Raw genomic sequence first — 16,537 nt, 5'->3', positions numbered from 1 at the left:
AGGGCTCCAAGTAGCTATCAGGATGACACCTACATATGACACCTCAGCAAGGAGACTTGCAAGGACCAAGGCTGCTATGTCTACAGCCTCTGCCCTATGCCTAGCACCTCCCCCTATCTTCCCCTCATCCAAGGAAGACATAGGCCAGGCCCCCCAACCCAGCATCCAGGTTTTATGGGAAACAACCCAATTTTCAAACACTATCAACTACATTAAGAAAAACAATCTTAAACATTGCGATAGATAAGTAAAACACAAGTGCAGGCTGACTACTGCCCACAACAGTCTAATTTACCTGCTGCCTGCATCATATGTGTGAATATGTTTTCTCTAAACTCAACTGGTTTCCCCTAGATTGGTAGGTACTCAAGTACTAGTAAATGTTTTTTTCAATGAGCAAATAAACAATATGAATAGGGTGGGAGGAGTCAAAGCAAGGAAAGGAGAGATATGAAAACAAATGGTGAATGAAACCTGTGAGATCAAATTTTGTCCCTTTCTGCCCTGGCTGGTTTCCGTCTGGGGTCAGTGAACCAGGCTGGGGCACTGGGGCTGGGCTGAGGAAAGCAGCACCCTGAGGGCAAGAGCTGGCAAAGGCAGAGATCTGAGCTTACTAAAATCAAGAAGCCAACTTATTAAAGTCATTTAAGATGCACATTCTGTATTCAGTTAAAATCTTTTTAAGTAATATAAGGAGAGAACAGAGTTTATGTCAGTAAACTTTTAACTCAATTTTCCAGACCAGAAGAGTAAGCTAGAGTTTCAAGGGCTGGAAATAAAAAGCAAATTGCTCAATCTCAGTTTCTGCAGTTTCTGCCACATAAAATTACAAAACAAGATCAAGGACGGCTGGAGGATTGACCACTGGCAGGGAGAAAAATTCCATTTTTGTTTTCTAGGGGAATAAAAGCCCATAAATATTTAAATTTCTATACCAATCATACTTAAGACTGTAATTCAAACTTAAAAATCAAAAAATTTGACCTTATTTCCCCAATATTATTGTTACTAATAATCCCTAAGTTCAAAAAAGGAGACAAAGTGAAACAAAATAATTTTCCAGCAGACAGATGCTTGTAGAGGAGCCCAGGGAAGAGGTGAGAATTCACCTGGGACAGCATGGACAGTGAACTCACACCTGGTAGGCAGTAAGGACAGATCAAGGAAAAAAGTTAGTAAATGCAACTTGGGAATATTCTATGACTCTCAAAGAATAAGTTCAGAATTGGTCCTAATCACCTTTGGGCCTTGGAAATAACTGTTCCTTCCCTTTGCCAAGGATATTCTTTCCCTATTGTTCACCTAGGTCAGTGGTCGGCAAACTCATTAGTCAACAGAGCCAAATATCAACAGCACAACGATTAAAATTCCTTTTGAGAGCCAAATTTTTTAAACTTAAACTTCTTCTAACGCCACTTCTTCAAAATAGACTCGCCCAGGCCCTGATAGTTTGTGGAAGAGCCACACTCAAGGGGCCAAAGAGCCGCATGTGGCTCGCGAGCCGCAGTTTGCCGACCACGGACCTAGATGGTTCCTTGTTACTTAGGTCTCCTATGAGATGACAACTCCTGGGGAGGTCTTTCATGACCACCGAACTCCCTAACACCTCTACTATGTCACCTTTTATTTTCTTCATTGCATTTATCAAGACCTAAAATTATTTTTTTTGCTTACTTTTCTGATTGACCTTGAAACAGGGTCTTGTGCCCTGCTGTGTCCCAAAAGCCTGCCACTGAGTCTGGCACATGAAGAGATAATCACTGAAGGAAGATGCTGACACTGCTGGTCAAAAGATTCTTACTTTTGTTAAAGGACTGTCTGGAGATAGGTAATGAAAGGTAGTCTCCTTCTGCAGTAATACTTTGAGACCATGCTAAAACTTTTCCATGGTTGATGGCTCCCCTTGATCAATATTGTTCTCATCCACACCTTACTAACACTATTCACACAGAAATGCATAAAATAAAATCCTTAGCTGCAAGAATGATCTTAAGCACAAAAGGATACTGTTTCTAAGGCAGGAAATACTTTGAGTTTACTTTTTAAACATTTCTTAGTATTTCAGGATGCCATGGAATCTAAGGCCACAACCCAAATAGATATAAGGGAGAAAATTCCTGATCAAGCAGTAGTACAAGGTAATGGGGGTGAAGGAAGGCTTATAATTCTCCCTAGGTCAGAAAGGACTTTCTGAATTTTAAAGCCACGGGTGAGGGGAGAACTCTGGGGGATTCCTAAAGGGTTAAATGTCACAGACTTTCTTAATGCCATGTGGCTAAGAACTTAACCAGTTTGCACGTACAAAAGGAAGAATCTGAGAATACTCTTGCGTGCACTTACAGGCCTTAAGCATCTGTGCCTTCGATATGAAATGAATCTGCAATGCTGAAAAGAGAAAATGTGCAGGTAGTGTAGCGAAGATAGACCACCAACACAGCGCCATCTGTCCATCAGCCCCACAGACACAGCTGTACAGGTGTGCCACTCACAGGACATCTGCCTCCCACAGAGGGAGTCCTCTCTGTAATCTGCTTCGGACCAACTTGGATAGCACATTATTTCCCACTACAGGGTCTAAAACAGTGCCTGGACGATAGCAGGTATTCAATAACATAATTTGATGACTGGGTAAATGGACAATTGAATAGATTATGAAAGAAGTGAAGTCAGGTGCCGCCATGTGGAAACTGCAACATCTAACAGCACAAAGATGTCTGACCTTCTAGCTCCTTCCCATACTAAACAGTGCTTCTCTACCTCTTAGGCCCTCTTTGGCCTTTTAAGAATGACTGGGTTCCAGGTAACACAGGCATCAGGAGATTCTGAGTGAAGAACCCTAAGTAAGTGGTTCTCAATGAGGGATGATTTGGCCCTCCAGGGGACATCTAGTAGTAATACCTGGGCACATTTTTAGTTGTCACATGTAGGAAGGGGACTACTGGCATCTAGTGGGTGGAGGCCTGGGATAGTGTTAAACCTCCTACATAGTTCACAAGACAGTCCCCACAACAAAGAATGCTACAGCTCAAACTCAATACTGCAGAGGCTGAGAAACCCTGGTATCTGCCTTGGGGGCATAGCCCCTGAGCTATTTCCCCTGGAACTATACTCCTTTAGCAACTATACTACTTTATCTTCCGAAGGAGACAAGAGCTATGCTACCACAGGTGTCGACCATATCCAAGGCAGATGCCATCACTACTGTAACTACTGATGGGCCAAATCCAAGTGCAGATTTGCACTTTACAGTTTGTAAAAATGTCTTCTAATCAATTCTCATTTGCTTCTCTCAAGAATCTGGGCAGAAACTGGGGGAAGTATTATTAAACTCATTTTAGAGCAAATAGGAGACTAGATAAGCTACCCACCATCCCTATGAATCAAGGGAGATAGAGAAACCAAAGCTCAGAAACACTCACAGTAAAAAAAGAAGGAACTCTTACCATTTGCAACAGCATGGATGGACGTGAAGAGCATCATGCTAAGCGAAACAAGCCAGTCAGAGAAAGATAAATATCACATGATCTCACTCATTTGTGGAATTTAATGAATAACATAAACTGAAGAACAAAAATAGAGCCAGAGGGGAAAAATATACTAGAATACAACAGAAGTAATCCTGTTATTTGCAGATTTTTAATATTTCCTACAACTTTTGTGATATCATACTATATTAGTACAGTTTTGGTAATATTATTATACTTAAAATCCTTTTATTCTTGAAATATTAATGTTTATTGTATGTAATATTATATGTAAGATAATTTTTCTTGAATAATTGGTGGTTATTGCATGTAACATCATATTTAAAATCATTTTTTCTTGAGATATTAATGTTTATTGCATGTAACAGTATTATATTTAAAATCGTTTTTCTTGAAATAAAAGAAAAAACTGAAAGAAAAAAGAAAAGAAACATTCAGTAACTTGTTCAAGATTGCAGCATGAAGCAGCAGAGTGGGAGACACTTTAAGACAGGCTTTCTAGTAGCTTGTCCCTCTTTCTTTTACAATGTGGGCTTCTCATCTAAAAGTGATGCACTAATTGAAGTGTTTGCCTCCTATTATCATAAGCAAGTTTCCCATGAAATACTGGGACAACATCCCTTTTCACCCGGAAGGTTGCTTTTAGAGGACACAGAGCAGAGTGGGAGGAAGGAAGAAGCTACCAGACTGGGCAGCTGGGTGCTGGATGAATTGAGCCAACCATTCAGTCAGTGGGCGAAAAGACATCAACCAGAGCCAGAAGATGCTCTCAGATCCTACCCTAAGATGGTAACATATTAGCCCACTTCTAGGTCATTAGTTCAGGTTGATCAAGATAAAAACATACATTTGGAGACACATTTGGGCCCGTTTCTCCAATATAATGCTGGCTAGAAAAACTGGATATTTGTTTTTAATGGGGTATTATAGTACTACTTAAGACTAATAAGATGATAATGAGATAGTCATTTTCTTTATAGGTCCTCCCCAAAAGATTTGGGGGTTTAGACACTTGAGAGAACTTTGAGTCAATTAGGAGTTTGTAAAGGCTCCACAGAAACATGATATTTGCATGCAATCGCCTATTTAGTTTAACTCCAATCCTCAAAAGAGACATTTACTAGTCTGACCCTTTTAGCAGCACAGAGGCACTCTGTGTTATGGCTTTGAACTCAATCATCTGGCTTAGAGTCCAGGCTCTGCCACTCACCAGATGGGTAACTTTGGGCTGGTCACTTAAACTCTGTGTGCCTAATCTGTAAAACAGGAATACTAATAACAGTATCTACTGTGCAGCGCTGTGGTGAGGATCAGAGGTAAAGTCTCAAGACTTGCCCTGGCATACAATAAGCTCATTAGTAATTATAATTTTGACCAGTTCAGAGAATCTATTTGGGAACTGCACAAAAAGGAATGAAATGATAGTTTTAGTTGCCTCCCTTTCTCTCCTTTTGCTTTATCAATGTCAAACATGAAGAAAGAGAGGAGGTGGCTTTCCTGTTTTGCAATTAATTTGGAACTCTGGGGAGCTTTCTCAAGTTATTTTTTTTACTACCTTTAGAATTCATTTGGACTGAACTGACATCCCAGGTCAAAGGAAAGGCTTCTCCTATCTTCAAAATCAGTGGGAACTGGGTTCCAAACTCAGTCCTGCCACTTCGTTGCATTTGGTAGGACCTTAATCATGCTACTTCATCTCTCCCAGTCTCCATTTCCACTGTACAAAAAGGAAAAGACAGGCTGACCTCCTAGGGCTGTAGTGAGGCTTAGATTTTATAAACTGCAGGCACATATGAGGCCAAAAAAATAATAAATCACAACTGCTGTGTTCTCTTTCTGTATTTCCTCATCATCTTCAATTGGCCAGAACAAAGAAGCCTTTCTCCCTTATACTCTCTGTGTAACACACTGTGTACACCTAACTGAGATGGGCATGATGCTCTCCCCGAGACTGGAACATATGGATAAGATCCTCCCGAGGGCATGAAATATAAGTAAAAACTCCAAGCAGTCAGAATGGAATCTGCATTGTTTAGTTCATAAGTTTTCTTTGGTCAAGGATGACTAACCTGACAGACTGGAAAGAAATCTTGTCCCAGTAACCTCAGGACACACGTACTGTAAATTACGTTTTCAGTTTGAAGGGCATTATATGTTACTCATAAAAGTGCTTAGAAAAGCATTTCTATGGTTAGCACCTTATAATAATTCCACTGATCCTGCAAATCAACCTTTTTTTTATAGACAGGGAAAATATGAAGCCTAATTCCAAGTCACACAATAAGACATGAACAAACTCTAGTTAAGGCTTTTAATTTCTGGCTTCCAGCAACCTACTTTGCCACTAACTAACCTTGTAACTTTGAGCAATTCATTCTGATCTCAGCTTAAACATCTCTACCCAAGCAGGATCCTTGGCCTGGCCTAAATGATACTTCAAGCCTTCTCTCATCACATCTACTTACCCCATGCTCCTGAAATTGCCTAGTATCTTATCCTGGAGCTTGTATTCCTCCCCACCCTGTGTTTATGCGGGCCTTCTCTCTCTTTCTCTCTCACACACACATACACACCCATGTTGTGTAATACAGTAGCCATTAGCCACAATGGCTGAGTACTTAAAATGAGATGTGATTTACGTATAAAATATACACCAGACTTTGAAGACGTAGTACATAAAACTGTAAACCATTCTATATATAATTTTATATCATGGATACATGTTGAAATGACAAAATTCTGAATATATTTCAGTTGAATAAAATATATTACTAACTTTAATTTGACCTGTTTCTGTTTACTTTTTAAATGTGGCTACTAAAAAAATCTAGATTAAATACTTGGCTCACATATTTCTATTGGGCAATCGCTGGTCTACACTGAAGGTTCTGCCTGTGTCATTACCATCACACTTTCACCCCACTCGCTCAACTAGCACAGCACCTGACTATAATAGCAAGTACACAATAAATATTTGTTGAATTAAGGATGTTTCTAAATCTGTATGTTTCTCCATCTCTACATTGGAGATAGTGGTTCTATTTACAACACAAGATGGTTAGGATAATAACATCATCAAGTAATCTATTACTTTCTTTGAAGGGTAAATTTATAATATGACTTTTTGCTGAAAAGCCTGAAATTAATTTTGAACTCTTGGGCAATCATTTGTATTTTGAAATATGTTCTTTTGAGTTATAATACAAATGTAATAAATGAAATGCTGAAAGAGCTGGAGAGTAAGCAGTTTAAGTGGGAAATACTGTTGAACGAACCGAAGGAAAGCCGAGGTATGACCACAGTTAATGGGAAAGCAGACAGGGCCCACAAACTTGTGCAAGTGGCTTTACTGTTGTTCTGTGTTAATTTAATTAGCGGAAGACTCATGCATGGTGCCGATGAATTCCAGTACTAATGGGGACATAGTGCAAGTGGTTATCCAGAAGCCAAATAGTCTGTTTCCAAATTTGATCACTACCCCACCATCCACTCCCCCAACCCCCAACAAAAACATCACACACACAATGAATACAATTCTGGTTCCCAAAAACCCCTCAGATATGCAAGCCCAAAACACACAGTTCTTTCATCAGCTGGATCTGCAGAACACAAGAAACAATGTGGGCAGGTGGCGTTAAGAAGGTGCACAGGGCTACTTCTACTGTAAGTCTCCTTCCCCACCTTGTCACCTAACACTCCCTACCCCACCCACCTTTGACACTCCAGCTAAAGGAACCAGGTCATTGCTGACCCCAGTGCCGAGACAAATAAAAACAGAAAGCCACATTCTTACATCCACCGAACGTGAGTGCTGAATGTATGTGGAGAAGTGAGTGAGTGAGTGAGTGAGTGGGATTCAATGGGCAAGGAGCAGCAGGCCAGAAGCTACTCTCCGATCCAGGACCATTTCACAGGCCTGTGAATTTGTATTTGTTGAGGGCTTTAAAAAGGTTTTTGTAAATCTTTCCTTTAACCCCCCAGTACCAGATCACAAAACCTTTAACATGAATACATACGTCCCAGGCCACTCTCAGCTGAAGAGCTTGTCCCTCCTCCTGCCACCTCCCACCAGTGGCAGGAAAGGCACAAAACCAGCCCACAGCCTGGGAAGAAGCGAGGGCAGGCGGTGGAGCCGGGCTAGAGCAGAGAGCTGCCCGGGTTTCCAGAGGGCACGCTCCGCAGGCCGCCAGCCCACAGGTGGGCCTCGGAGCAGCAGCCCCCCAACCCAGAATCCACCGCATCTGCTCGGTGCTCCCACCCGTCGCCCCGCCCCTACACGGGGCGTTTAAAACACCTGAGGACTCGGGCCGGTCCATTCTCGGTCCCCAGGACTGGTCTGTGCACACGAAAAATAAACAAAACCTGCGGAGAAAAGGAGGTTAGAGACCAGAAGACCCCTATCGACCGGTTTTCTAACGCCGCCGTGAGGACGCCTCCGGAGCCGGTGGGAGAGAGGGAGGAGGCCCGCCGCGCCCGAGCTCGGCGCCTGGCGGGTGGGGGAGCGGAACCGCGACCCGCTCCGCGGAGGGTGCGCCGGCCGTCCACCCGGGGGCGGGGGCTGCGCGCCGGAAGCGGGGCCCACAGGGACGCCCCCAAAAGCCTAGGGCCCGGCGCCGCCCCGGGCACCGCCCGCCGCCCCCTCCGCGGGAGGCACGTGAGGGGAGCCCAGCCCCCGCCGCAGGGAGGCTGAGCGGGGGGAGGCGAAACCTGCGTAAGTGAGAGACGGACACGTTACCTTGTTCATCCCATTCCCCATGGCGGCCGAATGCGCGCTCCAGCGCCCGCTCCGACACCCGGGCTCTGAGGGCGCAGGCTCCCTAGTGGCGGGACCGGGAGGCCGAGGAGCAGGTGGGGCGGGAGGGAGGAGGCGCCGGGGAGGAATTTCGTGCACTGACTATAAACAACAACAACGGGAATCTGGGACGTCCGGCGGCGCGGCTGGCGCCCGACCCGGCCGGACCCTGGGGGTTTCCGCTCGTCCGCCCCGGACTTCCCGGCTCGGCCGGGCAGAGCAGCGGCGTCCCAGCCGGGAACCGGTGCCGCTCAGCCCGTCCGCCCCGAGGGAGGCCCTCGCCCCCTCCCCGCCGGCTCCCTGGGACCGTAGTCGGGCTCCGGTGGCCGGCGGGGGAGGGGCGCGGGCCGCGGCTCCGGCGGGCGGCGGCCTCGAGCGCGCAAGCGCGTCCCCTCGCCGGCGGGCGGGGGCGGGGCGGGGGCGGGGGTCGCGCAGGCGTGCCCCACCCGGCCGAGCGTCACGGGCCGCCCCGGGAGGGCAGAGCCACCCAGACTTCCGCCAGCCTCTTCCCCGGGACACCGCGCGGGGCGGGGGCGGGGCGGTTCCGAGCAGCCGTCGCCCCGCCGGGCCGGCTCGGTGAATCAGGTGCTCCTCACCGCGCGGCAGCCCGGGCCCGGGCTGGGGATTTCTGTGGCCCGCCCCCACCCACGGGGACCGAGAAGGCGCGCCCGTTGAGGAAAGGTGGGCCCGGTTACTCATCTCCGGAATGGCCCTGCCTCCCTCTCCGGGGGGAGGAGCGGGCCGGCCGCATCTCTGACCTCAGGCCGCGGCTCTGTACCTCCAGTGTGTCCCCGGCTGTAGCAAAGTTGTTTTGAATATTCGGTCACCCGCACTAAACTTGAACTTCTTCCCTGGGGACAGAATCCTTGAGATAGGGGTTTCTCAGTTCCATGTCTGTGTGCTCATCAATGCCTTGGGCACACTAGGTGCTTAATAAATATTTGTTAAATGAACACATGCAGCAGTCCGATATGGCTGAGCTCACCCGTGACCTCATTGCATCTACTCCCCTGCTCACCAGTCACAGCCGCAAGGGCTTTCCGGGGGCTCCTCAAACCTGCCTGCCAGGACAGATCAGCACTTGGGTCTTTGTGTGTGTGGGCTGTGCTCTCTACCTAGACGTCTCAATCTTAATCTCTGGGCATGTCACCTCAAAGAGGCTTTTCCTGACCATCCAATCTACTAGTAAAGTAGATACTCTAGTCCCTACCATTCCTTTAGGGCAGTGATGGCGAACCTATGACACGCGTGTCAGCACTGACACGCGTAGCCTTTTCTGATGACACGCGGCCGCATGCCGAGGATGAAACATTTGCTGCTCCTGAAGATGAAACATTTGCGAAATAATGTTTTTTCCTCAAAGTGACACACTACCCGAGTTATGCTCAGTTTTTTGGCGAGGTTTGACACACCAAGCTCAAAAGGTTGCCCATCACTGCTTTAGTGTTTTCTTCATACCACTTAACAATGGGACATCATCACATTGATTGGCTTACATTTTATCTGTCTCACTAGAAAACAAACTCCAAAGGAACTGTACCGTGCCAGTCTTACTACTATAGTCACCTGGCCTGGCACAGCACCTGGCACAGATAGGGGCTTCCGTAAATAGTTGTTGAATAAATTAATGAATTTCAGGGGGTTCAGAAAACAGCAGTGAGAAATGCTGACATTTTGAAAACTTGTAGACTCTATCTTGGCCATTTCTTTCCTTGTATGCCACATCTTCTGTGAAACCAAACATCCACATGTAGGAAGCCACTGCTCAGAATGCACCCAAATTGTTTACTTTAGGTAAGATGGGACCCAGATCAGGCATCGCACTTCCTGCCCCTCGTTTCTGAGTGTTCCTTTCCTACCACCTTCACTTCCTCTTCTCCCTCCTGTCTCCCAGTCATCTGGGCAGCCCACCTCTTACTCCTCTGCTCCTCACCATAATTATTTTTACTGGCTTCCTTCTTGTAGACAACACAGCATGATTAGTGGACTGCTTGGGGAATCCCAAGACCCACCTTTGTTCCTAAATCTCAGAGTGATGTTAGGCAAGATGATCAACTTTTCTGAACCATTTTCTTCCTCCTTAATATAAGCATTGGACTATGAAGTTTTGAAGGTCCTTTCAGCAATCAGTGAACTGCTTCTGTTTCCCTCCACTCTACTTGTCTGTTGTTGCTGCCATAGCCATTTGAACTTTTGAGAACACAACCAGTTCATAAATCAGTACTTGTCTATAAATGACAAAAGCATACCCAATTTTATTTTTTTATCATTCATTTGGAACATGTCCTTTCTCCTATTCAGTTCTTGACAAACTCATTTCTCTAGCTCAGATCATCTGCTTAACAGTTTCTCCTAGACTCAGAACCTGCCAGGCTATCTTTTAACAGCCAATGTTGGCACTCTGGCCTGCATTTAGTATAGCTCTGTAATATCCGCATGCTCAGATTCTCCATTTTAGATTTCACATTCTCAATTTTTATTGTTTTTGGTTAAATAAGAAAAGAGAAGACCATTAACATAAATCAGAAGAGTCAGGTTTTTAATATTTATTATTTTGTGTGTGTGGTGGGGGAGTCTCCATAAAAGACTGTCTCTCCTTTATTCTGTTCTAGACCTCACACCACCTCCCTCCATTGTAACAGTTATTATCAGTTTGTCAAGTCTTGCATTTTCTATGACTAAAAAAGAAAAGGGAAAGTCTAATCCAATTTGGCAACATGTCCTCGTTTTTTTCTCTTTCCGTAGTGCCACCTCAGAGCGGAAGCTCTCCTGTTGACCCAATGGCCTGCCCACTTCCAAGCTCCATTCCTTTCCTCCTTTTATAGCTCCTGATGATAGGAAGAAGGGAAGGAAGCAAACTCCCAGTCAATGCTGGCATGCTTCACACCTAAAGGAGAAGCTATTTGCATTCTCTCATAAAGTTTTTAAGGCATGATAAGCTTAGTAGAATTTCACTCCATGTAAGATTTTTGCATCCACTTTCCTTCCTGCCATTTTTCTGTCTCTCAGCACACTAAACACCACAGACGTTGGCAACAACTCCTAAATAAGCCTTCTTTTGTGCCCCAGTGAGAAATGGTCTGTTAGTCATGGGGGCCAGCTGGTTCATACACATGTGGTTAAGGGCTGGTTAGTGAGCAATTCTTTGAACTTTAAGGTGAGAGTGTGTGATATCCACAAGCAGAAGCTTAACCATTAAAGTCAGCCAAGTCATCAGGTGTCATGGATAATTTCAGAGAATTGAGGTGAACTGCCCAAGTGAGAAGTAGTTATATAATCTTCCTTGGCCTTTTGAACATACTGTAATCTAGAGATTCTCAACCTTTAACACTGCTGACATTTTGGGCTGGGTGATTATTTTTTGTTGTGGGGCAGTCCTGTGCACTGTAGGCTATTTAGCAGTATTCCTGGCCTCTGCTACCATTTGACAGTAGCACCCCTCGGCTATGACCATCAGAAATGTCTTCAGCCTTCAGAGAGCAAAATGTACTTCCTGCCACTATTACCTGTATAATAAAGGCACAGAAATGAAATATCTTTCTTTCTTTGTCATTCTTTCCTTCTCTCTTTTTCTCCCTTGATAATCAGTTAAATCTGCACTGATAGATAATGTTAGTTCTTTGCAGAATTCTTAGGTCACACTGTCCAATATAAAACAAATTAAGCACAAGAAGTTAAAATGAAGAGCTAACCTAGCCAAAGCATGACTGAAAGTAGAAGAAAACTAGAACCTCATGAATTGTGAAGAGAAGAAAAATGGTGGCATCTAGAACTACCAGATGGAAGCACAAAGTATCTTCTGTTTCTCCAGAATGTCTAGAAAGAGGATATCCAGGGGACTGCTGCAGGTCATGCAGAACAGCTGACCATGAGTGTGGACCCTCAGTGACCTCAGCCTCTAGATGGCCACTGATTTCAGCCTCCAAGCAGTCTTCTGATTACGAACTTGGTTTCTTCTTTACACTTAAGAGGTTTGGGGAGCTCAAATCTCAGAGCACAAGAATCTGGAGACTGGCATCAGAGAAGAACAGCAGGTGGGTATCTAGGTAGGCTGTTAGGGCAGAGATACAGGGTTGGAGAATCTGGGAGGAGGTAAATGGAGATATGCTAGCAGGCATTTAGTTGGGAGTCAATGAAGTCTCAGCATGTAGAACTTCTGGGAGGGTTGGCAGAGGCAAGGCCAGCCTGGGAAGAATGGAATTATTAGGCAAATTATAGAGCAGAGGATCAGGCAAAGGGGAAGTTAGAGCCCTGGTCCCTAAAAATTGGGTGGAAGGTGACACAATTGTCAGCCTACAAGTCATAACATGTATGCCTGTGTATTGTCAGTACATCTGGTTTCCAAAGTCATAGCTTCATTAGGGTAGGTAGGGCCAATTATCATCTGTCTTAATACCCAACACCTAAACCAGTTCCTGCAATGTGGAGAAACTTTCAGATGTTTGTTCATGAAGGAAAGAAAATACAACTGGGAGGTTACTGCATTTGTCCAGGTGTGAGGTTCACAAATAATGAATCCTTTTTTATAGGCCAATTACTCCATCGACACTGTGTCTACCTACCTGTCTTCCTTTTCTAGAACAATGCAATTTCCATGTGGGATGGTTCCGTCATCTAGGAGTGACCGAAGTTCTATTGTTCTTTGTTTTTTTAAGCAGATGCAGTGTATGCTGGTGTGTGTGTGTGTTTGTGTGTGTGTGTGTGTGTGTGTGTGTGTGTGTGAGAGAGAGAGAGAGAGAGAGAAGTCAGTCTTTGCACACAGTGCTGTCACGTATTGCTGAATGCTCCTTGATTGCAGCCATAGCTGTAGTTGGCAGAGCCCAGTACTTTCAGTAGCTCTGCCCTTGACATCATGCTGTTTTTGATCTTAGGTTAAGAAAATACATAGGTCAAGTAAAACCATTCCTGGCTTATGGACATCCATCTTGTAGGTGGGCTATTTTCCTTGTCTGGAATGGTTTCACTTGACCTATGTATTTTCCTATCTCTGCCAAGGAAGGTCTACCAGAGATAATAAACCGGTCCTTTAAAACTTTTCATGGCTTAAAAATCAAAACAAAAAAAAATGTCATGGTTTGTGATCCAAGCTCAAAACAGCTGCCAAAATCTGAACCACTTCTTTTAGACTCAGTAAAATAATCATCTTTTTTATTTAGGTGTGACAGGACTGGTAAAGATACAATTTGGGCCTTGCTTTCTTACCTTAATTCACCTGGGCACAAAGAAACACGCCTAGGAGCCCTTACCAGTTGCCTTCTATATAGTTCCATGTTCATAGTCTCCAAATCTGTATAAAACCTTATTTAAAGTGACCTTGTGGCCTGCAATCTAGTATGGAGTGGGATATCCCTGGTTGGAGGGCCTCATCTGTCTGCATTTACACCTGCGCGGCCCGCTGCTCTTTTAGAGGCCTACTTCTGCTTCTTCAAATGCCTGCAGCGGCCCAGCAGCCCAGAAGTGAAGACAAGGGGAAATGGCAAGGGAAGCCCCAGCACCGAGCATTTGAGCATTGACTGGTCAAGGGCAGCCCTCCTTCGAGAAACTAACACGCATCGGCTGATGTTCTTTTAAAGTGTTCCCTAGTGAAGTCTTGTTTGTCTTTCACCCATTTTTGTAAAACAAATTGAAATAGATACGAAGACTTTAAACTGGTCTGGGTAGGGGGCTCAAGGAGAAGGGGGTTTCCTCAGAGAATGGAATGCCCCAAGAGAAACTTCACTGGTGAGAGGGGAAGTCCATTTCATGTGACATAATGGTGTCATTATTTAACACCATTTGGGTTTTACACTTGTTAATATTTATCATTATTTTGATTAGTCATTGATCATTATGAGAAAGCCATCATAAATAAAGTGCTTCTTAGGCTAGTCAATAGACCAGGGTCATCTTCTTTCTTATCCAGACCAGAGCACTTGTGATTATTAAACACTGCCCCTGTCCAGACAAGTCGTCTCACCCAGAGCTATGTGATTATTAAAGACTGACACCCTGTATGTGCCAGTGACCTATACTACTTGCCATCTTAGTCATACCTGTGTGCCCTTTCTAGACAGAGCTTCCCTACAGATCTCTGCAAACAGTAACACCAGAACAACCGCAAAGACGACAAGCGATTTCAGCACAAATTATGTTTGGTTCACAGAAAGTTAGGGTATATCTTTCTTTCAGATCTCATATATCCAATAAACCCTAAAATGTGCAGAAAGGCTGAGCCAGAGCTTGCCTACTAGACAGACTAAAAGAGCGTCTCAACCTAAAAACATTCTGCTCAAAATACAAGTGAGTGCTTATTTTACCTTTTGTAATTAAAGGGCACATGAAGGTGCTTTTTCCTGATGAAAGGCACATTTTGTCTTGAAGGTGGTATGAGATCTCTGTCAGAAGAACTGATGACTTAAATGACAATCCCCCCTATTGTTTGTTGAGGTCTTGTCTGGCAGCCCAACATGAGCAAGTGCTATGCATGGGTAGAATGATAGACATATAAGACAGTGTGATATGTGGACATCTTTCCTTACTGCAATGCCTTTTAAAAGATGTACACTTTATAATGAACTTCTGTTTTTAAAAATCTCACAATTTTTGTTGCAGTCAAAACAATTAAGCAAATGAACCAGGAAGCTCTCTGCATTGTGGTTATTTGATTTAAGCCATGGATGAAGCTTCTATTTAGTAAAAAGGTATGTGTGTGTTTTTCTCGAGTCATAGCAACTCTAGATCTTCTGAGTTAGTGTAAGTGTTGATTCTGATTGCCGGAATTACATATCTAATTGTCACAGCTAGAGCTGCAGAAATAAAATGTCTGAGCAAGTGGTTTGCAAAAATACTCTAAATCAGACCATCTCTCTTCTAGTTATCAATTAAGTGTAACTGTTTCACAAATTTGAGATAATAATTAGATATATAGTCTTTGTTTGCATCAGCCACCTCCTTTTTCTTTTCTTTTCTTTCCCTTTCTTTTCTTTTCTTTTCTTTTCTTTTCTTTTCTTTTCTTTTCTTTTCTTTTCTTTTCTTTCTTTTCTTTTTTCTTTTCTTTTCCTTTCCTTTCCTTTCCTTTCCTTTCCTTTCCTATCCTTTCCTTTCTTTTCTTTTTTTTTTCTTTTCTTTTCTTTAATCCTCACTAAAGGATATATTTCCATTGACTTTTAGGGAGAGTGGAAGAGAGAGAGAAATACAGAGAGAAACATCGATGTGAGAGAAACACATCTATTGGTTGCCTCCTCATGAGCCCTGACCAGGGCCTGGGCTGGGGAGGAGCCTGCAACTGAGGTACATGCCCTTGACCAGAATCTAACCCAGGACCCTTTGGTCTGCAGGCTGATACTCTACCTACTGAGCCAAACCAACTAGGGCCAACCACCTTATATTCTTTTTAAATTTTGTAGAATTTCTTATTTCTAAGCTATTTAGTCATTGCATAAAAAGAGGAAACAATTTGATCTCTGACTTGCTATAAAATATCTATTATGTGGGTGACCAAAGTGTCCCAGTTTACCCAGGACTTCCCTGGTTTTAAAATGGAAGAAAAATTTAATGTTTATTTAAGTGCCTTCCTCTTTATTTACACACTAGAGGCCCGGTGCAGGAAAATCGTGCATGGGGTTGGGCGGGGGGGTCCCTCAGCCTGGCCTGCATCCTCTCGCAATCTGGGACCCCTCGGGGGATGTTGGGTCTAAACCGGCAATTGAACATCTCTCTCGCAATCCGGGACACTGCATGCACCAGTGACCATACTTTTCACACAGGTGAAAGGCATCTTGCTGTTGTATGGGCAGCTACATTTTTTTGCCCTGATTATAAAAAGTAGTACATAACATGATCCTTCTGAGGCAGTAGTACCATTTTCCCCATCTTATGGGTGGAAAAACTGAAGCAGAGAGAAGTTGAGTAATTGGCTTTGTCACACAGTTATAAGTGTCAGAATCAGGGCTGACCATAAAATGTGCAAGCCAGAATCAATATATGTCATTGCTGCATCATCCTGTTTTTTCAGTGTTAGAGTAGCCTTGCCAGGTTTTAATTTTTAAATCTAAGAGACTGTTCCCAATATATAGGATAAGGTCCCTAGGCCTGGCCGGCAATCAGAGCCATCTGTGGGGAGACCAGCAGGCCAGGTGATTGGGGATCCCCACTGGCACCTGTCTTGGCTGGTGGCCTGGCACCACCCACTGACCGGCTCCGCCCCCCGATTGCTGCTGCAGGTGGCCTTCCTCTGCAGGGGCAGATGCTCAACGCAGGAGCGGCCTGGTGGTCAGTGCAT

General features: G+C 44.4%; 1 protein-coding gene across 4 annotated transcripts in view; it reads right to left on the bottom strand.

Moving 5' to 3' along the window:
• The window catches only part of DUSP22 (dual specificity phosphatase 22), a 67,455-nt gene extending 58,384 nt beyond the window's left edge, over positions 1 to 9,071 (bottom strand). The window contains exon 1 of one of the 4 annotated variants that reach the window (XM_079776255.1): positions 8,221 to 9,071. In XM_079776255.1, the coding sequence (XP_079632381.1) occupies positions 8,221 to 8,241 (21 nt within the window). In that variant the 5' untranslated portion in view covers positions 8,242 to 9,071. Of the gene's footprint in view, positions 1 to 7,779; positions 7,790 to 8,220 lie in introns of those variants that run through there. The other 3 variants (XM_079776254.1, XM_079776256.1, XM_079776257.1) reach the window with 3 other exon arrangements.
• Positions 9,072 to 16,537: the final 7,466 nt, after the last annotated feature.

The sequence above is a fragment of the Cnephaeus nilssonii genome, assembly GCF_951640355.1.
Source record: "Cnephaeus nilssonii genome assembly, chromosome: 7".
Classification (NCBI taxonomy): Eukaryota; Metazoa; Chordata; class Mammalia; order Chiroptera; family Vespertilionidae; genus Cnephaeus; species Cnephaeus nilssonii.
Note: the sequence above shows the minus strand (reverse complement) of the source record. Positions and strands in the feature narration are given on the sequence as shown.